At 41.4% G+C, this 20,428-nt stretch overlaps 1 protein-coding gene across 4 annotated transcripts in view; it reads right to left on the reverse strand.

The window, feature by feature from the left end:
* The window catches only part of ST3GAL3 (ST3 beta-galactoside alpha-2,3-sialyltransferase 3), a 235,491-nt gene that overhangs the window by 120,221 nt on the left and 94,842 nt on the right, over positions 1-20,428 (reverse strand). For 2 of the 4 annotated variants that reach the window (XM_082455587.1, XM_082455585.1), the window contains exon 3: positions 14,271-14,318. The exons of the other annotated variants lie outside the window; for them this stretch is intronic. In XM_082455587.1, the coding sequence (XP_082311713.1) occupies positions 14,271-14,318 (48 nt within the window). The remainder of the gene's footprint in view (positions 1-14,270; positions 14,319-20,428) is intronic. 4 annotated transcript variants of the gene reach the window in all.

Raw genomic sequence — 20,428 nt, forward strand, 5'->3', positions numbered from 1 at the left:
TCTCACTCCCCTTGTTAACTTGGTGAATTCCCACTCGTCCTTCAAGATATAGCTGTCACCAAAGCTAAAAGTAATAGACATTTTTGTAGTGCCATAAGGACCTTCATGATTCGGCCTTTACCTACCTTTCCAGCTCCATCTTGTACTATCTTCTCCCTTGGGCACTGTGCTCTGGGCATTTTGGCAGTCTCTTGGTTCCTTGAATGAGCCAAGAATTCTCTCAACATAGGCCTTTTTCTTAGAAGCAGTTTTTTCTGCCTGAAACATGTCCTCATCTCTTTATGTGGTTAATTCCTGCTCATTTTTAAGGCCCTAGTTCAAATGTTCTCTTTTAGAAGAGCATGCCTTGACCCTCCTGTCTGGCTTGTGCCCCTCCTACATGCTCCTTTCACACAGTGTCTTACTTGCCCTCATAGCAATTACTCTATCATACAAATGTAATTATACATTTATCAGACTATTTGACTGGTGGCTCTCCTCCACAGACTAAAAGTTCTAAGGCTTCGTCACCTAACACTGTGCTTGGCATGATAAATGAATGATGAATGACAACCCCTACTCTGATCTAAACTGTTAGCCTAAGTGTCCCCTTATCTGTGCTCTCCACCAAACTTGTAGAACTTAATGCAGTTCTGCTAATTTGCTCATGAGTCTGTAGTGCACATCTGTTGTTTCTGTCCTCTTTTAGAAAGAAGTCCCTTGAATTTCAGGGAACTACTCTTCTCCCATTGCAGGCAAGTGGTAAGACTATCAATGGGATGTGCCTTTCCAAAGTGTGGACACTTGACAAAAGCTAGGTTGGTTGGACTCTTTCTCTTGCAAGCTGAGTGACACCAGGGAGAAAAACAGCATGCTGAAGAGATGGAACACTTGCTTCAATCTAGATTCCCGGCACTGCCCTTAATGTGTTTTCTGAGGGCCGGTTGTTTGGCTTTTAATTTGATTCGGTGGGTTCCCATGTCCTTCTGGTAAATTTCTTTTTCTTTTAAGTCAGTCAGGGTCAGTTTCTGTTGCTTACAATAAATAATCCCAATTGTATGTATCTGTATCTCTAGCACCTAATACAGGGTCTGGCATAGTTGGTGCTCCATACATATGCTGAATGAATGGAAGAATGAACGTGACCAAATGACCACGAGAATCTAGTGAGGAGCCCTAAGACCTGATTCTTTGTCTTCCTCCACCTCTTGCTGCCTCTCCCAGCCACTAGCCCAACCACCTTTTAAGGTGGTGCTTCTCTTGCTCTGGCCATTCTTGGCTCCCAGCCCATCCAGCTGATTACATCAAAGTCACCTGCCTATGGAGAGCCTGCCCTGGCTCTTCTTAGGCACTCTTCCTTAATTTCAGTTTCTGGGGTTCCTTTTTGATGACTCCAAATTTGTCAGGGTAATTTCCTCCTGTCATTTATAAAAGCCTAAAATTTAACCTTCTCCACAAAGACTTCTGGAGGCTCCTGAGTAACACATTACTGCCCCATCTCCAACCCAGCCAGGGATCTTATCTGACAAGCATTCTATTCTCATATTCATAAGCGGTTACTGAATATGCCACATGTTCCTAAGCTGTTACTATGCACAGTCCCTCATAGAGTTCTCTGACTAGCAGGAAAGCTTAAGCATAATCTTTAGGAAATATAAACCAGAATAGAAAGTGATCAGGAAGTCACAGGCATAATGCTCTGGAGATACAGCAGCAGAGCTTCTTACTGTTGGGTTTGGGCAAGGTTGCAGATCCCAGAGCATCTCATTGTATACAAATGTGTTCTTGAAGTAGCATGTGATTTCATCTTATACGATGGAAATGCTATTTTGCGTGTACCAATTCTACAGGGACAATTCATCTCTAGGGAAACTGGCAGTAAAGCCCAGTTCTCACCAGCAGTCCATTGACCCCAAATCTGTAATAAGAAAGACTCTGGATACACAAAAATAAACTCAAAATGGATTAAAGACCTAAATGTAAGACCAGACACTATTAAAACTCTTAGAGGAAAACACAGGCAGAACACTTTTTGACATAAACCACAGCAACATCTTTTTAACCCACCTCCTAGCATAATGAAAATTAAAACAAAAATAAACAAATGGGGGACAATCCTGCAGCCTCTGGAACGAAAACCACATTCACAGATAGACAAAATGAAAAGGCAGAGGACTATGTACCAGAGAAGGAACAAGTTAAAACCCGAGAAAAACAACTAAATGAAGTGGAGATAGGCAACTTCCCAAAAAAAGAATTCAGAATAATGATAATGAAGATGATCCAGGACCTCAGAAAAAGAATGGAGGCAAAAATCGAGAAGATGCAAGAAATGTTTAACAAAGACCTAGAAGAACTAAAGAACAAACACCTAGAAGAATTAAAGAACAAACAAACAGAGATGAACGATACAATCACTGAAATGAAAACTACATTAGAAGGAATCAATAGCAGAATAACTGAGGCAGAAAAACAGATAAGTGATCTGAAAGACAGAATGGTGGAATTCACTGCCGTGGAACAGAATAAAGAAAAAGGAATGAAAAGAAATGAAGACAGCCTAAGAGACCTCTGGGACAACATTAAATGCAACTACATTCACATTTTAGGGGTCCCAGAAGGAGAAGAGAGAGAGAGAAAGGACCCAAGGAAATATTTGAAGAGATTATAGTTGAAAACTTCCCTAACATGGGAAAGGAAATAGCCACCCAAGTCCAGGAAGTGCAGAGAGTCCCAGGCAGGATAAACCCAAGGAGAAACACACCAAGACACATAGTAATCAAATTGACAAAAATTAAAGACAAAGAAAAATTATTGAAAGCAACAAGGGAAAAATGACAAAACATATAAGGGAACTCCCATAAGGTTAACAGCTGATTTTTCAGCAGAAACTCTACAAGCCAGGAGGGAGTGGCATGACATATTTAAAGTGATGAAAGGGAAGAACCTACAACCAAGACTACTCTACCCGGCAAGGATCTCATTCACATTTGACAGAGAAATCAAAATCTTTACAGACAAGCAAAAGCTAAGAGAATTCAGCACCACCAAACCAGCTCTACAACAAATGCTAAATGAACTTCTCTAAGTGGGAAACACAAGAGAAGAAAAGGACCTACAAAAACAAACCCAAAACAATTAAGAAAATGGTAATAGGAACATACATATCTATAATTACCTTAAACATGAAAGGATTAAATGCTCCAACCAAAAGACACAGGCTCACTGAATGGATACAAAAACAAGACCCATCGATATGCTGTCTACAAGAGACCCACTTCAGACCTAGGGACACATACAGACTGAAAGTGAGGGGATGGAAAAAGATATTCCATGCAAATGGAAATCAAAAGAAAGCTGGAGTACCTATACTCATATCAGATAAAATAGACTTTCAAATAAAGAATGTTACAAGAGACAAGGAAGGACACTACACAATGATCAAGGGATCAATCCAAGAAGAAGATAAAACAATTATAAATATATATGCACCCAACATAGGAGCACCTCAATACATGAGGCAAATGCTAACAGCTATAAAAGAGGAAATCGACAGTAACACAGTAATAGTGGGGGACTTTTCACACCTCACTTACACCAATGGACAGATCATCCAGACAGAAAATTAATAAGGAAATGTAAGCTTTAAATGACACAATAGACCAGATAGATTTAATTGATATTTATAGGACATTCCATCTGAAAACAGCAGATTACACTTTCTTCTCAAGTGCACACAGAACCTTCTCCAGGATAGATCACATCTTGGGTCACAAATCAAGCCTCAGTAAATTTAAGAAAATTGGAATCATATCAAGCATCTTTTCTGACCACAACGCTATGAGATTAGAAATAAATTACAGGGAAATAAACGTAAAAAACACAAACACATAGAGGCTAAACAATACGTTATTAAATAATGAAGAGATCACTGAAGAAATCAAAGAGGAAATCAAAAATTACCTAGAGGCAAATGACAACGAAAACACAATGATCCAAAACCTATGGGATGCAGCAAAAGCAGTTCTAAGAGGGAAGTTTATAGCAATATAATCCTGCCTCAAGAAACAAGAAAAATCTCAGGTAAACAATCTAACCTTACACCTAAAGGAACTAGAGAAAGAAGAACCAACAAAATCCAAAGTTAGTAGGAGGAAAGAAATCATAAAGATCAGAGCAGAAATAAATGAAATAGAAACAAAGAAAACAATAGCAAAGATCAATAAAACTAAAAGCTGGTTCTTTGAGAAGATAAACAAAATTGATAAACCTTTAGCCAAATTCATCAAGAAAAAGAGGAAGAGGGCTCAAATCAATAAAATTAGAAATGAAAAAGGAGAAGTTACAACGGCCACCGCAGAAATACAAAGCATCATAAGAGACTACTACAAGCAACTCTATGCCAATAAAATGGACAACCTGGAAGAAATGGACATGGACTTCCCTGGTGGCGCAGTGGTTAAGAATCCGCCTGCCAATGCAGGGAACACAGGTTCCAGCCCTGGTCTGGGAAGATCCCACATGCCGCGGAGCAGCTAAGCCCATGTGCCACAACTACTGAAGCCCGCACGCCACAGCTACTGAAGCCCGCGCGCCTAGAGCCTGAGCTCCACAACAAGAGAAGCCACTGCAGTGAGAAGCGCGCGCACCGCAACGAAGAGTAGCCCCCACTCACCGCAACTAGAGAAAGCCTGTGCATAGCAACGAAGACCCAACTCAGCCAAAAAAAAAAAAAAAAAAGAAATGGACAAATTCTTAGAAAGGTATAACCTTCCAAGACTGAACCAGGAAGAAATAGAAAATATGAACAGACCAATCACAAGTAATGAAATTGAAACTGTGATTAAAAATCTTCCAACAAACAAAAGTCCAGGACCAGATGGCTTCACAGGTGAATTCTATCAAACATTTAGAGAAGAGCTAACACCCATCCTTCTCAAACTGTTCCAAAAACTTGCAGAGGAAGGAACACTCCCAAACTCATTCTACGAGGCCACCATCACCCTGATACCAAAACCAGACAAAGATACTACAAAAAAAGAAATTTACAGACCAATATCACTGATGAATATAGATGCAAAAATCCTCAGCAAAATACTAGCAAACAGAATCCAACAACACATTAAAAGGATCATACACCATGATCAAGTGGGATTTATCCCAGGGATGCAAGGATTCTTCAATATACGCAAATCAATCAATGTGATACACCATATTAACAAACTGAAGAATAAAAACCATGTGATCGTCTCAACAGATGCAGAAAAAGCTTTTGACAAAATTCAACACCCATTTATGGACAACTGATGGGAACATGCTGTATAGCACAGGGAAGTCACCTAGTGCACTGTGGTAGCCTAAATGAGAGGGAAGTCCAAAAGGGAGGGGATATCTGTATGTCCATGGCTGATACATTTTGTTGTGCAGTGGAGGCTAACATAACATTGTAAAGCAACCACACTCTAAAAATTAACTAAAAATTAACTAAAAAAAAAAAAAAAAAGATCCTGGGACTGTCAAGTCACCAGGCACAATGTGCGCTGATGTATATGTACAGCTCTCCTGGCACCTGAAGGTACTCTCCTCGCAGATGTCAGAGCAGCAAGACCACAGCTGCACAGTGAAGGGGAGATGTTTAGTCTGGTGGTTTAGGCTCCCTGCCTCAGCCAGGCTGGAAAGCCCTGATCAAGGAGCACACGTGTGTCCCTTGCCTGGCTCCAGGTGGGAAGTGGCATGCATGATGCCAATCTCTGCTCTTCTCCTCCACACCTGTACCACGTCAGACCTGTGAATGCATAACGTGCCTGTTCAGATGCTTACTGTCTTTGAAACTAACCATTAACTCTTCCACTGGCATTTCAAAGGAAGAATTTGGTGTTCTAAACTCACAGAAACTCCTGGAAGGTTCAGAAACTGGACATAAACAATAGGAGGCCATGCACTAAAGTGTATATGCACCTAATAATGTCTCTGTATCAGGCAAAATTAATAGAATTATAAGGAGAAATATACAATGGGTCTCCTGTCATTATAACGGGGAACTTATAGACCACTGAAGAATCAGGCTCACAGAATCAGTGAGAAATCAGAAGATTTGAACAGAACAGTGAATAAATTTTGAACTAGCGGATACACAGAGTACCTTACACCTGACAAGTGGAGAACGCACATTCTCTTCAAGCATACTTGGAATCTTTATGAAAACTGACCACCTGAGAGGCATAAATCCTGAGATAAAAACTAACACACATTGAAACAAGCTCAAGTTTTTAACTTAAAAACTTAAAAATATTTATTTTTATGTTTTATAGCAATTCAACATTTAATACATTCCACAACACTTTGTATTTCATTTTGCTCATCATAATTCTATAATGTAAAGAAAATTTTAAATGTTTTCACAATGCCCTGATTAAATAACCCTGAGTCCCCTCCTTTTATCTTAGCAGGGTGTACAAATGTTATCACTTTCTACTTATGCTCTCATGTTTAAACAGCTGGGGGTACTGACTACACAGTGATATCCTATTCTAGGATGAAGGGGGAGCTCCCCGAGAGAAAGTGTCCTACTCCAGCTCCACTCTTAGGCCACTGAGCCCTGAAATGGACTTTCAGGGAATATAGGTGCACATCATAAGCCAACTGTGCGACTGGCCCTTTCAGTCCCCAGTGACCCACCTCCTTTGATCACTGTAAAGAGCCACCACAAATTCCCATGGGCTGTCACTGTGCTTTGCACAAAGCAGATGCTTATGAAATAACTGCTGCCGATGACAACAATGAATATTTCGCAGGAAGGCCAGTTTGAGAAACATTATTGAAGTAGATAAAGTTTAGTATATGGGAAAAAACATGGACTTTATTCTATCAGGAAACTGCAGCGCTTCATATTAGAACGCACAAAAGCCAGAAAAGCAGGATAGGCCATTAGGCAAGAAAACTCCAAGCATATAAGAGAAGAAGCTCTGCTTCTTTAAAGGGGTCTTTGGCTCCAACCTCTGAGATATGATTAATTGCTAAGTGCAAAGGGCATAGAGATAAATGGAATTAGGACCTATCCTAACCAAAATAGATCCCTCTTTTCTAAAGAAAAGGCACTGTACAGCCTCGAATAAAATTCATGGGCTATATTAAACATAAGTAATATATATCCTGGCTTGGGTGGAGGAGGAAGTTGGCAACAGTTGCAAATGGACATGCCAGACAAAGGGAAGAACTGAGGGAACTACTATTTATTGAGCATCTACTGTGAATTCATGCTGCTCTAAGTACTTTCACCTACACTCTCAGTTTAACCCTTACAACCCTTATGAGGTGGGTATTTTCTCCATTTTACAGAGGAGGAAACAGAGTCTTAGAGAGTGGAAATAATGTGTTCAAGATCCCCAACCAGCACATGGACCAGCTGGGTGCGGTTGAGCCAACCCAGGTCTGGCTCTGCAGCTTCTTTTCTTTACATTACTCTACACTGACTCTCAGAGGAAAACAAGGAAAGCAGACCCCCTCATATTAGGAGAGCTGCCATGAGAGCAATTATCTACCCTTACCTCCCACCCCCCACCCAAGGGTGGTGTCAAAAGGCCTAGCCATGCCCACACATGAACCATGGGAGTCCACAGAGACCCAAGAGGGGCTGGCCAAAGTGCAAACAGCTCCCACATCATCTCAAGTCAGGAAAATAAATTATAACGTAGGATCAGTTAATCAAAGACAAACTAAAATAGGAAAAGCAGTTGTATAAACACAGAAAAATTCACTGACCTGGACTAAATTAACTGACCCAGTAAAATAACTTAGAAGTTCACAAACTGAAATCCAGTCTCAAATGGGTGTACATTGGTGTGGGGGAGGAGAGAGGCCCAGCGAGGAGGTCCTGATAAGACGAGGTCCCCTGTGACTATGCGCCCTCCACCCAAGCACAGCACAGCTGTGACGGTACTGGGGGCCAATGGAGTGTCGAACCTCCACTGGTAGGTAGAAGCCCCATCCCAATGCAAGCAAAGAGGTCATGCACCATTTCCCTTCTATCCTGGGAAGAAAAGAAGATGTCTAGAGCTGGGCATACAGTAAATTCAGTTCTACTCATGATATCAAGTGTGTCCAGACCATGCCAGGGCATCTTGTGTTAAGCTGCAGGATTAGGAGGGACAGCATGTCAAAAGAGCAGCTGGGACAGGAAACAGAAAAAATGGCTCACTCTGCAGTTTGTATCTGAAACTCCATGGAGCTTACCACCTAGTAGGGTAGATATATAAAAATAACCACTAAGCACAGACACAGTCCTTCTCTCCAAACAAAAGTAATTTTATTTTTCCCAGTTGTAGGAATAACACAAGCTTACTGCAAAAATCCAAATGTAAAAAACTTAAAAAGAATGAAGTAAGAACCATTCAAAACTCCCATTATCTAAAGTTAATTGCTGCAAATATTTTGGTGAGTATCTTCCCAGAAATCTCTTTCCACAAATATATGTGTGAATGTGCATATATAATTGTACTTAACTGTGGCCTCAATATACATGCTGTTTGTTCCTGTTTTGTTCACTCAATAATACTCTTGACATCTTCTATGTCAATAAAAATAAAATTGCATCATCATTTCTAATGGCTGCACAGTATTCCACTGTATAAATGTGCCATTATTTATGTAATCCTTAAGCATCCATTAAGTGATGGACATTATTGTTTCTATTTTTCTATTCTTCATTCAATAAATATTTACTAAGCACCTATTATGTGCCAGGTACTGTTCCAAGTTCCAGGGACACAGTGATCAACAAGATAGGCAAGGTCCCTGGTTACATGAAGCTTACATTTTAGTGGGGGGGGGGGACCAATTAAATAAGATAAACAAGCACATAATTTGAAGGAAGGATGAGTGCTAAGAAAAAATAAAGACATACCTGCTTAGAGAAGGGCTGGGAGTCAAAAGAGAGTAGACTACTTTAGAAAAAGTGTTCTGGGAAGGCCTTCTTGCAGAGGTGACATTTGAACAGAGACCTGAGACAGTCGTGCAAAGCGAAAGGTAAGTGAGTACAAAGGCCCTCGGGCAGGAAGGGACCTGGCATATTCATGGAATGGCAGGAACGCCAATGTGGCTTGAGGGCAGTGAGGGGCAAATGAAGTAAAGTGAAAGTGTTGAGATAATTAGACAGAAATTGGCATAGGAGCCAGCAAGTAGGGCCCTGTAGGTCATGGAGTTTGAACCTGGAGTGATTTCAGTGGGAACAAGACATGATCTGATTTACATTTTTAAAAGATGACTCTGACTACAACATGGAGAATGGACCACTGGGAGGCAATCAATGAGCACGGAGAGACCAGTTAGGAGATGTTTGCTTGTCTAGGAGGGAAAAGATGGTACCTTGGACAGTGAGGCTAGAAAGAAGTGGTTGAACAAGGACATACCGTGAAGACAGAAAATGTAGGAAAGGGTGAGGAAGAGGAACAATTAAGGTCATTACTAGCTTTGTGGCTTGAACAGTTTGGTAGGCGGGGAAGAAAATATGGGAGAGAAACAAGTTTCGGCATACAGACCCTGCATGTTTCATTAGATATATACATAATTATTTCATTTTGGGGGAGGGCTACTAAATTTTTTTTAATTTTAATTGTTCATTGTTAATATACAGAAATACAATTAATTTTTTGCATTTTGATTTTGCATCCTTTTACCTTTCTAAACTCAGTTATTTGTTCTAGGTGTTTTTAAAAACATTTAGATTCCTTGGGATTTTTCTATGTAGGCAATCATGTCACCTATGAAGACGGTTAGTTTTATTTCTTCCTTTCCCGTCTGTATTCTTATTTCTTTTTCTTCTTACTGCACTGGCTAGGACTTTCAGGAGTGGTTCTTGATCTTAGGGGGAGAGCAGTCTTTTACCATTAAGTATGATGTTTGCTGTAGGTTTTTTGTAGATGCCCTATATCAGATTGAAAGAGTCCCCTTCTAAGTTTGCTGAAAATTTTTATCATGAGTAGATGTTGAATTTTATCAAATGCTTTTTCTTTATCAATTGACATGACCATGTAGTTTTTCTTCTTTAGACAGTTAATAGGGTAGATTACACTGATTGATTTTTGAATGTTGAACCAGCCTTCCATTCCCAGAATAAAGCCTACTTGGGCACCAAATTTGGGAAGATTAAGCCATTATTTTTTCAAACATTTCTTCTGTACCGCACTCTTTCCCTCCTTCTGGGACTCCAATGACACAGATGGTAAACCTTCCAGTATTGTCCCATAAGTCACTGAGACTTCGTTCAGCTTCTTTAATCTTTTTTCTTCTGTTGTTCAGATTGGATAGTTTCTACTGCTTTATTTTCGAGTTTACTGATTCTTTCCTCTGTCATCTCCATTTTGTGATTGAGCCCATGCAGCAGTTTCTTAATTTTCCATTATCGTATTTTTTTTCTTGTATCTCCATTTGGTTTATATATACATATTTGGTTCATGGGGTTATTTTTTTGGCTAACACTTTCTATCTTTCCATTCATGTCAACAATGTTTACCCTTACTTTTGGGAGCATTTTTTTTTTAACAGTTTACTAACTAGATTACCAGTTTGTTATGAAAGGATTCAACTCAGCAACAGCCAGATGGAAGAGATGGGGAAAGGGGGCCAGGAGCTTTTTTTATAAAAGCTACTTTAAAGTCTGTCGGGCTTCCCTGGTGGCACAGTGGTTGAGAATCTGCCTGCCAATGCAGGGAACACGGGTTCGAGCCCTGGTCTGGGAAGATCCCATATGCCGCGGTGCAACTAGGCCCATGAGCCACAACTACTGAGCCTGTGTGTCTGGAGCCTGTGCTCCGCAACAAGAGAGCCTGCGACAGTGAGAGGCCCGCGCACCCGATGAAGAGTGGCCCCCGCTTGCCACAACTAGAGAAAGCCCTCACACAGAAACGAAGACCCAACACAACCAAAAATAAATAAATAAATAGATTTATAAAGTCTGTCAGATTATTCCAACATCTGTGTCATCTCAGCATCGGCATCTATTTATTTATTTATTTAATTTATTTATTTTTGGCTGTATTGGGTCCTCATTGCTGCGCACAGGCTTTCTCTAGTTGTGGCAAGCAGGGGTTACTCTTCGTTGCGGTGCACGGGCTTCTCATTGCGGTGGCTTCTCTCGTTGCAGAGCACGGGCTCTAGGTGTGTGGGCTTCAGCAGCTGTGGCAAGTGAGCTCAGTAGTTGTGGCTTGCAGACTCTAGAGTGCAGGATCAGTAGTTGTGGTGCACGGGCTTAGTTGCTCTATGGCATGTGGGATCTTCCCGGACCAGGGCTCAAACCCATGTCCCCTGCACCAGCAGGCGGATTCTTAACCACTGCACCACCAAGGAAGCCCTGGCATCGGCATCCTCTGATGCCTCTCCCAGGCAAGTTGAGATTTTCCTAGTTCTTCATGTGATAATTAATTTTAGATTGTATCCTCTATATTTTGAATATTATGTCATGAAACTTTAGGTCTTATTTAAATTCAGTGGAGAATGTTGATATTTTTGTTTTACCAGACAATCAAGCAGGTTGGATTTAGTTGGCAAGTTCTGACCAGGCTTCTTTTGAGTTGTGGTTTCAATGCCAGTTCCATTTTCAAAGCCTGTTCAGGTATGTACCACCAAGTGTCCAGTCTGGGACTCAGGTGGTGGTCTATCCCTTAGTTCAGTTCTCAAAGTCTTTGGTGTGCTGGTTAGAATCATATGCACACATGCACAGCTCAGGGTTAGCCCAGAAGTTCATATACAACTTTATGGAGTCGTTTTCCTGAGCTCCTTCCTCTCTGCTCTCCTTGTACTTTCCAGTTCATTGGGCCTCCCCTTTTTGGTCCTCTGGCCAGAAATCTGGGGTTTTAGTTACACTTTCTGCCACACATTTCCTGAACTGTACCCAAATCTGGGACCAAGCAGCAGGAAGGCAGAGAGAGAAAAAAGCAACTGGATTTCACCCCACCTTCTTGGGATTACAGAGAGGAAGATTTGATCAAAGAAGAAAGTTTCCCTTCCTCAGTTTTAGGTGCTTGAAGGCCCCACTGCTGCTACTGGGCACTGCCACCACCACCACCGAGGGGACTGCCTGGGGACTAGGGCACGAGAAAACAGAGAAAAACAACCCTCAGGATTTCCCATCCCTGTCTGAGCCTTAGAGCCCCTTTCCCAACCAGACTCTAGCCATAACTAGAGGTCTTCTGGAATTCTCTCCATTTGTGCCCTTATGTCCACTCTATTTGTGCCCGGATTTTGGGCTGTCTTCGAGTCCAGGACATGGGATACCAGAAGAAAAATGAGAAATTCACTGCCAGGGTGGCAGTACTTCTAATTCTAGTTTTCTCCCCAATCTGTCTACTACTATTTATATTTCAGAGTCTTCAAATAGCTGCTAAATGCATTCTGTCCAGGCCTTTAGCTGCACTCAATGATAGAGATAGATTCTTACACATGTATCTTATACATATATCCTGGTATATATATATAAGTATCTATTTATGCAGGGAATATACCTAGGGGAGGAAATGCCAGGTCATGGGTATGTATATATTCAAATTTAGCTAGACACTACCATAGTTTTTTTCCAAAGTGGTTGTAATCAACTTATCCACTGACCAGTAGAGACTCAGAGTTTCCACCATATCACTTCCTCACCAGCCCTGGAATATCAAGCTTCTCAAGCTTTCCTATTTTGGTAGATGTACAGTGGTATCTCACTGAAATGCTAATTTGCATTTCCCTAGGTAGTAATACAATCGAACACCTTTTCATAGGGTTATTGGCCATTTGGATTCCTCTTTTGGGAAGTGCCTGTTGGGGTCTTTTGCTTTTTTCTATACTGGGTTGTTTCTTTACTCACATTGATTTTTGTAGTTCTTTATTGTGGAAGCAAGCCCTTTGTTGGCTATTTGTGTTATAGATGTCTTTTTTCACTCTGCCTTTTTACTCTCTTAATGGTATCTTTTGATTAACAGACGTTCTACTTTAATGTAATAAAATTGATCAGGTTTTTCCTATGTGAATGGACACAACTTTGCATCTACTTAAAAACTCTTTCTAAAGGTCCATTCTGTCTTAAGGCATCCTCTCCCATCTCAGCATTTCAATGCGGACACCTCAAGCATCAAAGTATGAGACAGCAAGATGACAAGGCAGAGAGTGCAGGCTCTAGGGGTGGACTGATATGAGTGGCCCTGGCCAGGGTACTTCAAGTCTTTGAGAATTAAGTTTGTTTACAATTAAAGATGTACTATCCACCTTGCAAGATGTGTGTAAAGCACTTAGCATAGTGTTGGCACACAGTAGGCCCTCAGCAAACAGTGGCAGCTGTGATCATATTCTCTGATCATCCTTCCCCTTGTCCACATTGCTACAGTGGCCTGAACCTCATTGCTGCTTTGTGAAACATCAATCTATTGCAGTCAAGGACAGCAAAATGGGTTAACTGCCCTCAACAGGCCAGCAAAGTCTCCCTGTTACTCATAGGCAGCACCTAAGGTACGAGGACCACCGTCTTCAGCTAAAAATTAAGACCTGATACATAGAGATGCTCTCCTCACGAGGTGAAGTCATTCTGGGGCTCCCACAGGGACACGATGGCAGCAAGCTGAAGAATCAAAGTATCTTCTCTTTCTGTTCACTGCCAACAGCACAGTGGTGTGGGGCAGGCAGACTACCTCAGACAGGGGAGAGCTGAGCTCCACTGAGCCTGGGTGATTTGTGTCAAAGCAGCGGGTGTGCCAATTTGTGTGTCCTGCACTGTTGACACAGGGCAGAGCAGGAGTACGTCGGCACATGTGCACAGTACAGTGCCCGTCCTGGAGGAGGTGTGTATTTGAGTATATGGGGTGTGCATGTGAACACGCAACAGGGTGTATGTCCCTAGGAAGCGCTGATACTCTGACCAGCCTGGCATGCTGCTGGAGAGCCCTGATGGTTAGCTACTCCAGCGTGCCCAGAGCATGGGGTCTCTCAACGCCCTCTGCCCCACTCTCTGAGACAGGATATGTGCACAGGAAACAGACACCTTTTCTATGACCCCGGACCACCCTGAATGAGGAAGGAGCATCAACTGCAAACTCCTTAGTGCACAGTTCTAAAGCAATTGGCGAAGTCTTCTGGATGTTGTATCCCACTGCTGCCTCCTAGACTGTGGGTCCCTAGAAATGCTTCTTGAGATTTTCCCACAATACTGAGATATTCCACTGCCCTCCCCAGACGCCCCCTCCCCCACCTCATTAGGCTCCACTTCAAATGCGGCCAGTGCTGAGTGCTGAAAAGGATGATAGAAGGGGAGGGATTGGTACCTGAGCCTAGTGTCTGTCCAGCGGAGTCAAAGGAAAGAACCACTGAATCTGCAACACAAGAGGACAAGTTCATTTCTTTCTCTTTCTTAAAGTAAAAACAAAACAAAACAAAAACAAAAAAACAAGTTCCCACTGGCTTTGCCCAAACCCTCTCCCAAGGAAAAGCCAACTGGACTGGAACTCAGCTGCACAGACAGCCTCCACTGGTCCGTTCCACCCACCACTGGGCCAGGAGGCCCTGCCGAGCCCAGCCCAGGCCTCGTGCCACCGGAAGGAACATCTCAGGGCAGAGATATGCCCCAAATTCTTCAGAGGCATTTCCTGCCAAATTAGGGGACACATTTACTTCTTTTTGCTTCTCACAGTGAAAATAAAATTAAAACAAAGCAAAAGAAAACTTCCCTCCTGCATCTGGTTAAAGGCACTAACATTTCCCTTTGACTTGTTTCCTTTTCCTATTCATATACCCAATGTTTTTTTTTTTTTTTCCAATGTTTATTATTTCTTCCCCACAAAGGCATAAAGTGACTTAGAGGAATTTACAGTACACACTGGAATTTTAAAAATGAAGAAGTCAAAGGAAGGAAAAATATTATATAGTCAGGGGAATGTTAGTGCACAAAATGCATGCCATGAGGACCTAAACAAACGCTACAGGTAGAATCAAAGAGGCCTGAGCTCCCAAACAGCTAAAGAAAATGAGAAAATAAACAAGATTGAGTGCTCACAATACATACATTCATTCATTTATTCAACTGTTCAGTAAATATTTATTGGGCATCTACTATGTGCAAGATACTATACTATGACTTTGCGATCCAGATGCAAACGAAAAAAAGCATGGTCTCTATGCTCACGGATCTGTCATCAGTCTAAGAGAAAAAAAGTTACCCAACAAGTTATTCAACTAAAAACTGATTAAGTAAAAAAGACAAGAAAAGAGTGCTCAGAAAGTTTCTATTAGGAGGAGACCTAGTTTGGAAGGGGAGTGGGTGTTGGTTAGGGAAGTCCTCCCTAAAGAAGTGACACCTGAACTAAGAACTGAAGGATAAGTAAGGGCTAAACCCGACAAGAAGGAATGGGCATTCCAGGCAGAGAGGATGCTCTGTGTGGAGACCTGAAGCAGGATGGGACAGGGCGCCTCAGAGCCACCAGAAGAGCAAAGCATACATAAAAGCAAATACTATACGGTGATCAGAAAGAAATTCCTCTTATGGGTCTTAATAAAGGGGGATGCTGCACGATGTTGAAGACTGTAACTTCTACAACATTTCTATAATAAGTAATTGTGAATCTTTTATGGCTGTTTCTTACAACAGGAGCAATACAAATGATGGCATAGGCCAACACACAGCTCAATAAAAGCAATTATAAGGGACACCAAGATAATCTAAGGCCCAAAATAACCCCAGAGACCCCAGACTCAAAAGGGATCACATTCAAAAGGCTCACTCATGGGACTTCCCTGGCGGTCCAGTGGTAAAGAATTCGCTTTCCAATGCAGGGCATGCGGGTTCGATACCTGGTTGGGGAACTAAGATCCCACATGCTGTGGGGCAACTCAGCCTGCACGCCACAGCTACTGAGCCCACATGCTCTGGAGTCCACGCACCACAGCTAGAGAGAGAAAACTCGCATGCCACAACTAGAGAGAAGCTGGCACGGTGCAACGAAGAGCCCATGCACTACAACGAAAGATCCCACGTGCCGCAACGAAGATCCCACGTGCCACAACTAAGACCTGATGCAGCCAAATATAAATAAGTAAAAATAAATAAAACCCATGCTCCCTTAAAAAAAAAAAAAAAAAAGGCTCACTCACTACAAAGGAATGCTAGCTGGCTGCATGAGGACCAGCGTCTACACCACAGGCAGCATCCCACCTCAGCATGATCCTTCAGATCTCAGGTGTATGTCATTTTCTCTTACTGCACATGGAAATCTGACACAAGAGTTATCATAACTGTAAGTCATCTGTCTGCACTGCTAGACTATAAGCTCCATAAAGGCAGACACTATATCTGCTTTATTCACTGTTATGTTACCAGCATAACACCTGGCAGGCAATAACTGTTTGCTGAAAGTGCCTCAAGAAATGGATCGACTTCACCTCCTTCAGGTAATCCTTCATAATCACTTTTTCTCATAATCAAGTGTTTATTAAGAACTGGGTAGCAGAGAGCTGCAGGATACAATTTTTTTTTAAATTTATTTTTATTTATTTATGGCTGTGTTGGGTCTTCGTTTCTGTGCGAGGGCTTTCTCTAGTTGCGGCGAGCGGGGGCCACTCTTCATCGCTGTGCGCGGGCCTCTCACTATTGCGGCCTCTCTTGTTGCGGAGCACAGGCTCTAGACGCGCAGGCTCAGTAATTGTGGCTCACGGGCCCAGCTGCTCCACGGCATGTGGGATCTTCCCAGACCAGGGCTCGAACCCGTGTCCCCTGCATTGGCAGGCAGACTCTCAACCACTGCACCACCAGGGAAGCCCAGGATATAATTTTTGATAAGGATTCAGAGGCAGATATTCTGTACTGCCCGTTAAGGGCAGATCCATATGCTTTGAAACCTACCAAGTAAAAGGTAAGGTTGACTTTTTTTTTCTTTCACAAAAATGTAGAAGCACAATTAGAACACTTGTCTAATCAGATAGGTGACCATCCTACCTTGTATGAGATACAATCAACATCTCTTACAAATTCTACTTCTTTATCAATGTTTCCCACATCTGTTTCCTCTCAATGTTACTGTGCCCTTTCAGAAGAGAAGCCCCTATTTTTCTCTCTCTTTTTAAAAGAGCTTTATTGAGGTATAATCTACATACTATAAAATTCACTCATTTTAAGTGTACAATTCAATGATTTTTAGAAAATTTACAGAGTTGTGTAACCACCAGCATATGCAGCTTTAGAATATTTCTATCACCCAGAAGATCCCAGGTGCCCAGTCATGCCCTGTTCCCACCTCCAGCCCCAGGCAACCACTGATTTACTTTCTGTCTCTATAGATTTGCCTTTTGTGGACATCTGCCTATCCTTTTCTTGCTAGGACTGTTCTGATAGGCCCTTTAACCACACGCTTACCTCCAGCTTAGCCCACTTCCATCATCCTTCATACTGTTGTATGATTTTTCTAAAAAGTATACCTGACTACGTCTTTGCTCTTGATTAAAATGCTTCAGTGGCTTCCCGTAGCCTGTAAGATAAACTCCAAGCTCTGACCTTCAAGATCTTTACCATTTTGGTTCATTTATGACCTCTAAATGCCTCATTCTCCAGATATGCCAAACAACTTCTATTTCTCCAAAGAGATATGTACCTTTGTGTCTTCAGACACCAAACATACTGTTTTCTCTGCCTGTTTGCATTAAAAACTCCCACTTTCCTATTAAGACCCAACGCAATCATCCCTTCTTCTTGATGGCTTCTCTGATCAGTTCTGCCCCTTCTCTTTAGGCCATCACTGCACTGCTATTATGGCATTTCTTATACTGCATTATAATCCTTGTTTACTGGTCTTTTTCTCTCTTTAAACTGCAAGTTCCCTGAGGATAAGGATTGTCTGTTCATTTTGAGGCTTTGATGCCTACGACAGTGACTGACATACAGAAGGTGGTCAATATGTTCATTAAACAAAGGAATAAACTAGTAAATGTCTTTGCTTTCTTTCAAAGGTGATGTTATCTGAGTGATACTTCACAAATTGGTGAGGGGAGAGATCCATCCTGCATACAGATTCTCATTCGATTCAAGTCAACCTTGAAACGTCCTTATACTATGAAGCTTCAGATGTTCCAGCCTGGCCTCATCCTCAAAAGATAAAAGCATTCCCACAAAGCAGTGCAGGGGGAATAAGGAAAGGGCCCTAGGCGCTTTCTAGGTGAGCGATCACAGTTACCTGGATGAAGATTAGGAAAGCCTTTCTGAGGGGTTGACTGCCCAGATGAGCAACAATAAAAACAGCATCTCAAATTTTAATTACAGTTGACAAGTATTTTTCCAATTTCAATTTACTTTCTTTGTACTCACAAGCAGTCCTGAAATAATCTCTTTTAAAATTTTCAATCTAAATGTAAAGAAAAAAGGCTACAAGTTAACTAAATGTGAACAACAGTTGTCTCTGGGTGAAAGAATTATAGATGATATTTATTCTCTGTATTTTTGAAAAATTTCCAGAGTGAACATGTAACTTGTAATATCAGAAAAAAAAAAAAAAAGTCAAAAAAGAACTCTCTAATCCAGCTCTAAGATTTTAACCTCTAACACATCGGTACCAATGCAAAAGGATGGAAGGTTCTTGATCTCCCTTCATTTTTCACTGTACATGCTGAAAAGCTATTCAGCTTTTCCCTTTAGTTATTCTGAGGTCATCGTTAGACTTCACGACACTTAAATATACCTCAGCAACCTCAATTCCTAAATAGACTGGCTTTTAAAAAATTCGTTTCTTCTTCCTTCCTTCTCACAAGTATTATCAAGTGCCTATTATGTGCCAGGCCTGGTGCCAGATACTAGAGATGTGGAGCTGAATAGGAGCTGGTCTTTGCCTTCCAGCCAAGGAAGCAGAGAGGTTAATAGGCACTTAAAATAAAGTGTGATGATGGTGAGCAAGGGGCAAGCACCAAACAGATGACAGTCTTACTGGAAAGAAAAAGTTGGAGTTTTTGTAAATATTATTTCCAGTGGCAGTGGAATGCTCCCAAGAGCATATGCCTTTAAACTGCAGAAGATGCAAGTGAGAGGGTAGAAACTTCAGGATAAAGTTAGGGACATATATCATGTTTTGTGTAAGTTTGGATGGATGTTGCTTTGAGCATTTAAGGCAGAGATTTGAGAATCAGTTTGGCCATTCATTTTTTGTGTTTATTCTAAAGGATGTAAGATCATTTGAGTTATAAACCACTTTGACAGCTAAAGGGAAAATTCAGGGTTCAACAAATTGAGAAGTTTGTTTTGCAAGAAACGGAGCAAGAATATCCAGACTTCTCCCTCTCAGGCTAAGAGATATGTCATTTTTATTTCAAGCATCCTGGGTTCCAGCTGTTCCTGGCTCCCAGGCCAGAGGCGGCCATGTGGGATGCTATACAAGTGACCAAACAGAATTCTAGACCAAAGCACAACAGAGTATTGCTGCACATGACTTTGTTCAGTGAGGAAACCTAGAATTTACTGGAAACCTCTTATTATGGTCAGATGTTTCCTGTGTCTGGTTTCTGAAGCAGACAAAAAGAATATAAAGAGAGGATGAAGAATGAGGCTTAGTCTTTCCAGTCATTGGAGAGACTTCCAAAAGTCAAATTATGCAGTGAACAAGTTACATTTTGGCTACTACCTGTCATGGTACACATTCAACACACATATTCTGCTAGCCACCATGTGTAAGCCCTAGAGACGTAAGAATGAATGAAAAAAAATTATTCCCTGAAGTAGCTTGCAACCTAACAGGTAAAGTAAAAACACATATAAAGCTAAGCATTCTACAGTTAACAATACTGTATTGTACACTTGAAATTTGCTAAGAGTAGATCTTAAGTGTTCTTACCACACGCATACATGCAAAAAGGTAACTGTGAGGTGATGGATGTGCTAACTAACCTTATTGTGGTAATCATTTCACAACACATACGTTTGTCAAAGGATCACACTGTACACCTTAAACTTACACATTGTTATCCGTCAATTATATCTCAATAAAGCTGAAGGGGAAAGCTAAGTATAATATATAGGTATGGAAATAAGGGTAATGAGGGAGATACTTCATTGTTCATTAATTCAACATATTTATTAAGCAACTACTATACACCAGACTTAGGGATACAATAGTAAAGAAGAACGAAAATGCTCCTATTCTCAGGGAATTTATAGTTTAGTCAGGGAGACTGAAAAAAAACAAGTAAACAAACGAACAAAGCTTCTGACAGTGATAAGTGGTTATGAAGAATATCCAATTATGTAATAGTGACCATGAGGGGAAGTACAGGCAATGCTAGATTGGGTGTTTTGGGAAGGCTTCTCTGAGGAGGTGACATATGGCTGAGACTGGGAGACAGGAGCCCGCCAAGAAAAGACCAAGGGAAAAAGAGTTCCAGGCTGAAGGAAAGCAAGTACAGTAATCTTGGTGCATTAAGGAACAGAGGGAAGGCCAGTGTTACTGGAACACAG

Source organism: Balaenoptera physalus, assembly GCF_965194825.1.
Source record: "Balaenoptera physalus genome assembly, chromosome: 1".
NCBI classification, from domain to species: domain Eukaryota; kingdom Metazoa; phylum Chordata; class Mammalia; order Artiodactyla; family Balaenopteridae; genus Balaenoptera; species Balaenoptera physalus.